Raw genomic sequence first — 10,866 nt, 5'->3', positions numbered from 1 at the left:
GATTAGATACTGTGAAGAAATTCTTCCCTGTGGGGGTGCTGAGGCCCTGGCACAGGTTGCCCAGAGAAGCTGTGGCTGCCCCATCCCTGGCAGTGTTCAAGGCCAGGCTGGACAGGGCTTTGAACAACTTCATCTAGTGGAAGGTGTCCCTGCCCATGGCAGGGGGGTTGGAACTGGGTGAGCTTTAAGGTCCCTTCCAACCCAAACCATTTTGTGTGTCTCTGATTCACTGTAAATCTCAATTTATTTTTGCCCCCACCTGTCAGACAAAATGGATAACAAGGAAGATTAAGAAGGGATAATTGTAGTATCTTTCCCGTTCCAGGGAAGGGAAAGAGCAGCTGTAGTCTATCAGTGTTGTACTATTATCATGAAACACTTCTGAACTTTTTACAGAACTCTTTTGCAGATGCACACAAAATGTAAATTTCTTTCTGAGAGGAAAAAAAAAAAAGTGGTTGGAGTCAAATGAGATCAAGACAATGAATCTTCTTAACATGTGTGGAGCTACCAGAGCAGCGGTAGCTGGCAGCGTAGGGCCTAGTGCTGGGAAGGCTCAGCAGGGCCAGCAAACATTGCTCCCACTATGGCAGCAGCATCAAGGGGCTCATCACTCACTTCACACCAGTCTGATCAAACCCCTACAGCCAGAACACCGGATCCTTTTTTGCCTGCCAAGAGCCTGATAAAGCAGCTAAAATACAACCACCGTCTTCCTCTAAGTCCTAAATGGAGCTAAAGGCAAATGCTAAATACTCCACAAGCTAACTCTGTACTGTGCAAAAACTGCTTTTGTTTCTATTTCCATAGCAGTCGACAGAGCATGTTAAAAGACAGAAGCAGCAGCCATGAGGAATTTAGTATCTATCTGCTATTGTAAAGACAAATTAAAACACACCCACAGGACAGGTGGGTCTGCAAGACAAAAGGCAACGCCTGACCATGAAGCATTTAATGTCAGGATATTTTGCAGACCAGGAGGCTGTTTTAAGTGTGGTGCTATCGGGGCTGGGAACTCAGGAATTAAGACCGAGGCTTTGACCCCAACTTGCAAGTTGTATTTAGCTACAGCAGTGCTCCCTGAGCTGCTGACTGCCAATGCCATCTGTGCACCAGCGGTAGGCAGGGTGAAGTGAGGACAGTTTCGTGCAGATTTTCAGCAGCAACCACCCATGAACCAAGGAATACGCTCACAAATTCAAAGCTGACACCAGACACTGTCACGACAATCTATCTACTCTGCTTGTGGCTGGGAGTCACTTCGGAGATCGCTCCTGAGGGTGGAGAGATGATCCTTAGTGTCCTGTGTAGCTGAAGGTATCCTATATCCGACGTTGCAGAAGAGAAGAAGAAAGTTGTCTAAAAAGATCCTGGCAATGCTGAAGTCGTGAAGAAAGAATTTCTAGCACTCAGCCTTGGCTGCAGAGTTAAATTTTAACTGTATTAAAAATAGAAGCCTATGATAGGAACCTTAACTAAAAAACTTACAGCTTCACGCTGCAATTTCACTGCCGCCCCTTTCCACTCCACTCACTGGCACAGTCTCGCTGTACTGTCATGTTCTGTCTGCTCCGAGCACCCCCCTACCTACACACTGTCACAGCCACTGACCTCAGCAGCATCTTCCAAGTGATTTATGGCCTTGGGTGTATGCTCACTATGTAGGAGTGTTTGGGGTTTTCATGTAAAGAAAAGCAAACTGGGTTTCACTCAACTCAAGCTGTGCAAGGGAGAAGACACAATAGCATGCTCCAGGTCTTTTTGCCATTGTTGCCTGTATCTTCCTTGCAATGCTGTTTACAAATGCTCCGAAGTTCACTGGATGCTGCTTCCCTTAATAGCTCTATAAAACCAAGTTACAGCAGACAGGATGTCAAAATGTATCGACCCAGATGCTCAGAAGTGTACCTGCACAGGGTTGGTTGTTGAGTGCAAGTCAACCCTGTCCCCTCAGAAGCTGTGAACTTCCAGGTAATGTACACACAGACAGAATTCTGTTACTAAACAGTCTGAGGAAGGCAGTGAAATACAGAATCTGAAGCTGCCATGACCTGTAATTTGCCAGTTTCTTTTCTGCCCATTGCAATGGCAAATTTAACCTCCAACTAGAAAAGCCCCTGGGCTAAGCCTATCCATAATTAGGGATACCCACAGTGGGAGCACAAAGCCACTGAGGGTGCTCCTTCTGTGACTGGGCTCCAGCACCCACATCGTGTCAGGCCATACAGCCTAAATTTACCTGCAGTAAAGCCAGCCTACAGAAATGCTCAGGGGCTGCCTTGAGGCAACAGAGATACAAAAGGTGGAGTTTCATGAGCAACCCATGTGTGTGGTCCCAGAGTGCACTGGGACGCAGTGTTCTCTCCAGGACAGCCCTAGTCCTGGACCCTTAAGTCCTCCCATAGGGTGTACAGGCACTTCACGATTGTCTGCAGCACTTGCAGCAGCACTGCGGACACACGGATGGAGGGACCCCAACCTTTGCAGTTCCAACCCTTTATCTGTGTGTGAGGTCCAGCTCGTGACCCTACAAATGGCTCATTCTCACTCTGCAAGTGGCTCTTCCCCCCAGAAAGACTGATGACAGCTGTGCCAGATCCCAGCTCAGCCCAGCATGTACACAAACAGCCAATTATTCCATTGCCTTGTCATCACAGCTTTGCAGAAAGGCCTGGAGGTGGGTTCAGGACTTAGAACCGCAGAGGTTGCACTACCATGAGCTAGTCCTAAGAGCAGCACTCGTAGGCCAACCGTTTCCCTGTAGGGAACACTCCCTCTGTGCATGGGCACTTTGTGTGAGCACAAAGTTCTCCTGACATACAGTCACGTCAGCCAGAGCTTTCATTATCTAAAGCATTTACACCCACTAAGCAGACACAACCATGAGTGAGTTGTGTTTTACCTTCTCACTTGGAAAGCTCAAATGGCCACCTTTTCAGACTGGTCACTAGGTTTTTCAAACTGAAGCTCAAAACCCAGGGTTACGACTCAAGTTTTGTGACAGGCACTGGTCAGATTTTCCAGCCCCAAGCTGTGGCTGGACACTAAGAGACACCTCAATAGAAGTGAGCTGTTGGCTCAAGCTGCAGCAAAGGACACTGAGACCCAGAGCTGCTCCCTCTCCTTGGAGGACAAGATGGCATTTCATCTGAGCTCTAGCCAAACTGACACAGCAGCACTGAGCTGGACACGGTTCAGTTGTCTCAGATTTGACTCATCCATATTATTTTTTGGTCTAAATCCAAGCTAGTTATTTTTGAAGTAGGCTACAATAAAATACAGCTGCTGTGGAATTGGCTCCATCAGAAATGTAAGTAAGTTTGCAGGTATTTAGTCCACAATACATAATGGTATGCGGGCAGTCTGTCGAAGCGCCAGAGAAAGTTCTTCGGTTGAGAAATGCAGCCTTTGCACAAAAGTTCCTTCAGGGCTTTTAGCCCAGAGACTTCAGTCTTAATTTAATCCAGCTGCCACACAAGAGCCATTATAATCAATGAACAAAAAGCAGATTTGCAGAGTCAGCAACAAAGTGCCACTTTAAGTACCTACATATTTGAGAATCCAAGTAATGCTCCTATTCATAAATAAGAGGCTTCCAACTGAGCACATAACAAATGAAGCACAGTGATGCTGAGCCACAACATGTTTAGAAAAGCTGGGGGGGCTCTAAAAAAATAAAGTACATTCAGTCAGAGCTGGGCTTTCACCACCAGCAAAATCACTGATACAGCACCGCACTCTATGAGGCTGCCTGCGGCCAGCCAGCTGGCACCACCCTCCTTTAGCCAAACACCTATTTATACAAGTCTGACAAGGAGCAATTTTTGCCCTCCTTCGCACAGTTCTGGCCTGAGCCATGACACAGCAGTGCTGCCCGCTAGGACAGCTACCACAGGACACTGCCATACTCGTTTGTCAAGTCTCCTGTGAGCTGATTCTTTCTGGTCCCCAATAAATGAGAGCACCACTAATGTAAGTTCTCACTGTGTTTCACACAGAGGCAAGTGCCCCCTGCTCATCTGCCATGTTTTACCTTTTGGTTTGCTTATTACCATACACAGCCCAAGTGTCATGTACCCACTGTTCCTGCTGATAATGCTCAAAAGGTGCAAGGAAGAACACACTGTAATTATCTAAATCGGGTCTGGACACAGCAGCAACAGTCAGAGCTAAAAGAAGCGAAAGAAGAAAATCCCAGTATCCTACTCATAACCACAGCTGCAGTTTAAATGATACCAATATAATAGGAGCCATCATAAAAACTGGAGGCATGACATAGCTGTTTCAGTAAATACAGCAGAGTAAATTGCTTATTAAATCAAGCTGCCCTCAAACAGAAGCTGTGGCTACAAATTCAAATGATACAGGGACATAATCTAACTGCTCCAAATCGCACGACCCTCATCCTTTTCTTCCCAACCCTGAGGATTTAGAGCTGCTTAGAGGAGCTAAAAACCCTTCCTGAAGCATGAAACCTTCTGCGAGGCCTAAGCAGAGAGCACAAAAGGGTAGTGAATGCGTACGCGCCGTGCTAGATGCTACACTTCTCTTGGTAAATAGAACTTAACCTCTTGAACCGAAACCCTTGGGCTCTGCAGGATGCAGTACATTTGTTTGCAAATGTTTGTCTCTGAAGGAGTAAGCAGACCCTTCGGCATTGTGCCCAGGCCAAAGAGCACGCGCTGGTGGCAGAAATGCTGTTCAGGCAATCTGTTCCCACTGCAAAGCATAGCCCCTGATGATATCCAAGATCCACACCCATCACACTGCATCTTCTCCCACCTTACTAAAAAGATCAGATCACATCTGAAAGGCAAACACAGTAGGTATGGCACCACGACACCACTGAAGTCATCAGACTTCTTACAAAGTGACAAACCCCAGTGAAAGAGGAATTAAGTCATTTATGAACTGGATGCTCAGAAGGATGTACCTGGGTACACTGGTGGAGGGACAGCCCATGCCTGCCGCTAGGAATTTTCTTATCTCCACGGAATACAGGTGAGAAGAGAAGCTCTCATATGTTCTTCAAAACCAAGAGCAGAGGTTCCCAGGACAGAAAAGGACATCCAAACCAGGAGCACCTCCCATGTGAAGACAGGCTGAGAAAGTTGGGGCTGTTCAGCCTGGAGAAGAGAAGGCTGCGTGGAGACCTCATAGCAGCCTTCCAGTATCTGAAGGGGGCCTATAGGGATGCTGGGGAAGGACTCTTCATCAGGGACTGTACTGACAGGACAAGGGGTAACGGGTTAAAACTTAAACAGGGGAAGTTTAATCTAAGTTGGATCTAATTGGAAGTTTAATCCAATCTAAGATTGGATATAAGGAGGAAATTCTTTCCTGTTAGGGTGGTGAGGCACTGGAATGGGTTGCCCAGGGGGGTTGTGAGTGCTCCATCCCTAGCAGTGTTCAAGGCCAGGTTGGATGAAGCCTTGGGTGGGATGGTTTAGTGTGAGGTGTCCCTGCCCATGGCAGGGGGGTTGGAACTTGATGATCTTGAGGTCCTTTCCAACCCTAACTATTCTATGACTCTATGACATCCAAAACTGCAACACCAACAACTTGATCTCATTTGAAATACCAGAGTTTTCTCCAGGGCACACATGGAAAAGATCAACTGTAAGGAAAATGCCCAGAATACAACAATAAAGAGGCAGTAAGCAGGGCCAAGAGCCCAGCACATGAATTGCAGCTGACTGAACCTGTCCAAAGATCAGCACATGCAAAGGGGAAGCTGTTTTAATGACAGTTGCCTAGTGTGTTAGCCCAATTAACAAAACTCATGCATGTCTGTGCGCTGAGACTAACCCAGAAGTCATCCAAATATGGTCAAAGGTAAAAGCGAACAACTACAACTGCTAGAAAACAAAGTGTTGCCTTTCTAGGCAGGTTGAAAAACAAAACAATCCAAAACAGCAGGTTGAGATTGCTGGAGGGACTCGTTGCTGCACCAGAACAGCTTAAAAACACACTCGAAGGCTACATCACTGGAAATGTGGCATTCACAGTATGAAACATCGAGCAGGAGATTGGAAATTAACTTTGGTATCACTGAGCCACCACCTGTAGGTTTTGGAATAGATTTGCCGAGACATCTCACTTCCGACTGATGCTGAGACAACATGTTGAAGAGGGACTGCTCTAGTCACACACATGCATTTCCACACTCCTGGAAGGAGCAGTGTAACACCACGTCCACCCTGGAGATCTACCGGCTAGTACACAGCTGGGATCGTGGAGGCTTTTTGGAAGACGATGTATCATTGGTACGAGATGGGATTACACATTATCTAAGTGAAGGGAAGAAGCTTATTAAACAAGCATTTGGCTGAAGAACTTGTGGACACGGAGGTGATTAATCTCAAAAGACCAGCGTTTTAAAGCTAAATCACAGGTTCCTGAAGACAGGAAGATGCAATTCCTGACAACATTTATTTTTGCTGGGTGCTGGACGTTATGCATAGACTTAGCTGCAGGTCTGATCCCACTCAGGAACCAAGTAACATGAAGTTAGTTACACTTATGATCACCTTTTTTCCAGCCCAGAGCCAGGGTCACTGCACTCACCCACCTCTTCCTTTTGGAGAGCTGACAGACAGATCTCCCATTCACAAGGGGACACAGCACATAAACACAGTTCTGACCTTTCAGCAAGAAGCCTTCCACACAGCTCCATATTTCAAAGGCTGAATTTATCCTACTGGATGTAGAGCATAAGCTCTACTGCAGCTTATGAGGTAAATCCTCCGCTTCCCTCAAATTTACAGATGCTTTTTTGAGCAGTCCACATTTTAAAATCCCCATGTAGCTTAATAGACCTGCTGAGATGAAACTGCCATGACTTTGTGCATTTGTTGAAAGCACCAGGTGAAATTAACAGTCTCAAAAGAAATCCCTTCTGCCCAGCAAATAAAGATTCTTATTTTACAATAAAAACAAGGCAAGGGAGTGTTCACACTGTAACCTTCCTGCTTTGAGCTCGGCGCTGCAGAACTCTCTCGTAACAAAAATCAAAATTCTTTTTCATTCCTCTTCTAGAAGTCCTTCAGAAAAAGGACTGGATTCCTTCTGCAATTTAGCACTTGTTTCCGAACCTCTAAAAGTCACACTTACCTGGTACTTTGTCTATTGCTCCTACCTGAACAGGCAAGGAGCAGAGCAAGCACTGACCCCACATCCACAAAGCTCAAACACTTTCCACACACAACATCGTGAGTCCAGCACCAAAGACGATGCTACTGCTAAAAGCGGGAGCAGGAATGGGGGAGCAAGGAAAGAACCCACTATGGCCCAGGACAAGTTTTAAGGAAAAAAGCAAAACCAAACCTTACTTTGTCCTTTAGCCTTTTACAACAACAATGCAGGGGAAAAAAGAAACAATGCTCTCAAACCTTGACAACTAAGATGTGAGAAAACCCCAGAGCCTTGGCTTCAGCTTCCAAGGAAGTTTGTGAGGTGAAACAGGCTATGTGGAGGCCAGTAGGTGATTTACAGGATGCTGATGCAATGGTGCCTAAAAAGCTAAACAAGTTAGAAGTGAAAGCAAAGCAGAGAGTCAGCTAGGAAGCAACATTACCTCCAGCCATGGTGGAAGGAAGACTGTACAGCAACCAAGTGAAGATGGACTCGGAGATCTGGAGGATTTTGTTAGAGGTACACTTTGGGATTAATTTTTTTCCTTGGAATAGCCTACAGCAGTCTGACACAATGCATCTCATAGCTTGGAGATTCAAGGTAGAACTTTGCAGAAGCATCTAAAGGATTTAGGAGCTTAAATTGTACTGCAGATCCCCCCGGAATTTAACTGTAATTAATTAGACTCTGCTGGAGTGCATTTGTTTTTTAAGTGTTCTTTTCCCTTGCAACCTCTGCGAAAGCATGTTTCTGAATTCAGGATGTGATTAAGTGGAGGATCCCACATTACAGAGTAATTACAGTGAGGAGGAGAACTAAGATATGCCAGTGTTATTTCTGATTTCTGTTTCTTCAGATTTCCTGGAGACACTGTGAGTTTCTTTCCTGGACTAAGCGGTTTAAGGCTTTCTTGAACTAAGTTCCTCTTTACACAGCCAACTACAGCACACTGGAAGCACAATTATGCTACTAAGCTAAGACAAAATGCCATGGTGATGCACCAATTCATCATGTTTAGGTTCTTCTAATGAAGCCCATTACTCAGAAGAGAATTTTCTCAAGCAGTTAGTCACCAGCAGACAGCGTTCCCTGTTACTCCTTCCTTTTCTACAGCTGGTGAATAGTCTGGTCCTCCCCTCACCATCCCAAAAGTGCAATATTAGGAAAAGTCAACACCTAAATTAAAAGTAAACAAACAGTATTTAACTTCCCCTTAACTAAAAAATAACAATAAAACAGAACAGCTTTCAGGAGCAAGCCAACCTTTTTCATTAAAAAAAGGACAAAAACCAGCCCGCTGTCCTTCTAATACTACTGAAAGATATTGAATACCTTTCTTTAGCTTATTAAAATAAGCATAAAACCAAACTACATACTAATTACAGCTTGCATAGAAACATTTTGTTTTGTACTTTGTGCAAATCTTACTAAATAAGGCATGCTGGAGAGTTTAGGTAGCAATGCAGTAGTTATCAAAGAATGCTGAGAAACTGCAAGGGGAATTCCAGGCAGTCTGCAATCCACATCCACTTACACAGTTCATTTGACTTCAAAGACCAACAGCTGATAGCTGCAGATCTGTCTGTAACATAAGGCAATATGGTATGTGTAGGGTCCAGCACCTGCTTTCAGCTAGTCATGGGTTTAACACACATAAGATCACTTGAATTCAACAAACCAGAGCCGCTGGTTAAAAAGGGCTTTAGATGTGGATTGGTAAGAAGCCCATTTCAGGGGAAAAGGAAAGGAAGGGAGGAACAGGACAAACACATGAAGCAGCACAACCCTTCACATAAAGGGGTTTTGTGCAGATTTTGCATATGTGTTTATACTCTGAACTGTCCCCAGGGGACAATGTTTTTCCAAACTTCTTCTAACAAGTTATCCAGAAGAGTATTTCTGGAACAGAAAAAGCTAAAACGTTTGCCTCTTGTAGCCAACCAACAAGTGTCCATCGCAGAGATTCAACAGGATTCGGTGACACTAAAGAAGGTGGTTGGGTAAAGAGGAGGAGATAAAGTAGGGGCCTGCAGTAGGAGCAGTATCAGAAATCTCTGAAATAAGTTACATAGCACAGAGGGAAATTACAAGGCCTAATATAAAGTAACATGGAATAACATTATCTCTCCTCCTTCCCCCTCCAAATCAAGTATTTTCAGGAATTACTGAAGTACAACCTTCTTTTGTAAGCAGCTTCGCATTAAATATCTGTTTGAACTCCAAAAGCTTTTTTTAAAACACATTTTAAAACCCCACTAATAATAATCCTCAAAGTCTCCCAGTATTTTGTAACATAAAATGGAATGTTCCTGGGCAAGAGCTGCCAGCTCCTTCAGGAACTCCGGGAAGAGGGCAGCTGCAAGTACGGCATTCCTCACGTGTGCAGGAAGGCTGGGATGAGCCAGGCCTTTCTTTCTTTTCTGTACCAGGAAAGGCTGGAGTACTGCTGGGTAAGCTTCAGAGAAGTTCTTTCCTTTCCCTGCATTGGTGCTGTGCTGGATATTACCTAAAGCCGGGAAAAAGAGGAAGAGAGCAAGAGGACAGGAAAAAAAAAGGAAAACAAAAAGATTCAGCATATTAAGCATACCTGGTATTTGCACAGTGTCCAAACCCAGTTTAGCAGGCTTACGTTCAGAGGTTCAGTTTGCTGTACCCAGACCATGGAGGGAGATACTCCACTAATCCAACATTTTAAAGCTCTACATGGCCTGATTCTATTGCATTTTTTATTAGCTCACTTTCCCTAGGTTATACATTATTCAGTTCCAGCTCTGATGACAGAAATATGTGGGCAGAAGAGGAGTCAAGGGAAAGAGTAATATGGATTTACCTTATGAAATAGTAGATAATATCTACCCATCTAGACCCAGCATGTTTGTCTCAGTTTAAATGATACTATGCTCTAGCCCTCCCCCAGATCAAAATACAGCTTGGGCTTTACTTCTCTCTTTCTCTATCCTCTCCCCATGAATCATCGTGCAAATGGATCTGAGGCCGAGTTACCACATCACCGTGAGACTCTGAAGCAAGTTGAAACTAAGGGAAAAAACGTTTGAAAAGTTGAGTTTTCTACAGCTGTGGTCCCCACTAACTGCACTTACCTTTAACTCCCTGTAAAGCAGCTAAACAGTAAGAAAAGGGCAAGCGAAAACCACTGTGTGCTTTGCTATCTGATCTCTGCTGCCAGAGTTCAGAGGATCAGGGCTTAAGCATCAGAACGCATGGAATTAGAGTAACAGCAGACTTAAATTTCAATCAACTGCTCCTTGCTTCAACTTGAAGCAGAACAGAGTTTTAATTAGATGATAATTAATTTAGAGAAACTAAAAAGGTGACACAATGTAACACTGATGGAAATAAATACGGTACAAATTAAAATTAGCCTGCAGAACTCGCTGCCACAAGGTATCATTGAGGCCAGAAGCAGAGAGAGACAAAATCCTGTCTAACTTACAAGTGGATGTTCTCATGAGCTGTGTAAGTAAATCATCAAAAAACATAAGGGACTGTCAGATTAACTCACTGCAGATAAGCCAACGCTACACTGCTGCCTTAAGAAGAGGCTGCCTCCGAAGTGCAGGAAGTTTGTGTTAAAACAACAGGTTACAGCATCCATTTTCTGAAACCACTCCAAGCAGCCAGTGTGAGGACCAAGGACCAGTAGATGAATGCCTCACCGAACGCAGCAGAGTAATCCCTCTGTTCAACACCTCTGCACTTTTGTCCTGTAGC

General features: G+C 44.7%; 2 protein-coding genes across 4 annotated transcripts in view; one reads left to right on the top strand and one right to left on the bottom strand.

Moving 5' to 3' along the window:
- The window catches only part of GATB (glutamyl-tRNA amidotransferase subunit B), a 57,997-nt gene that overhangs the window by 45,742 nt on the left and 1,389 nt on the right, over positions 1–10,866 (top strand). The window lies entirely within an intron of this gene.
- The window catches only part of FHIP1A (FHF complex subunit HOOK interacting protein 1A), a 91,911-nt gene continuing 89,315 nt past the window's right edge, over positions 8,271–10,866 (bottom strand). For all 3 annotated transcript variants that reach the window (XM_065692677.1, XM_065692686.1, XM_065692697.1), the window contains exon 13: positions 8,271–9,640. In XM_065692677.1, coding sequence (XP_065548749.1) covers positions 9,390–9,640 — 251 coding nt within the window. In that variant the 3' untranslated portion in view covers positions 8,271–9,389. The remainder of the gene's footprint in view (positions 9,641–10,866) is intronic.

Source organism: Lathamus discolor, chromosome 1 (genome assembly GCF_037157495.1).
Source record: "Lathamus discolor isolate bLatDis1 chromosome 1, bLatDis1.hap1, whole genome shotgun sequence".
Taxonomy (NCBI): domain Eukaryota; kingdom Metazoa; phylum Chordata; class Aves; order Psittaciformes; family Psittacidae; genus Lathamus; species Lathamus discolor.
Note: the sequence above shows the minus strand (reverse complement) of the source record. Positions and strands in the feature narration are given on the sequence as shown.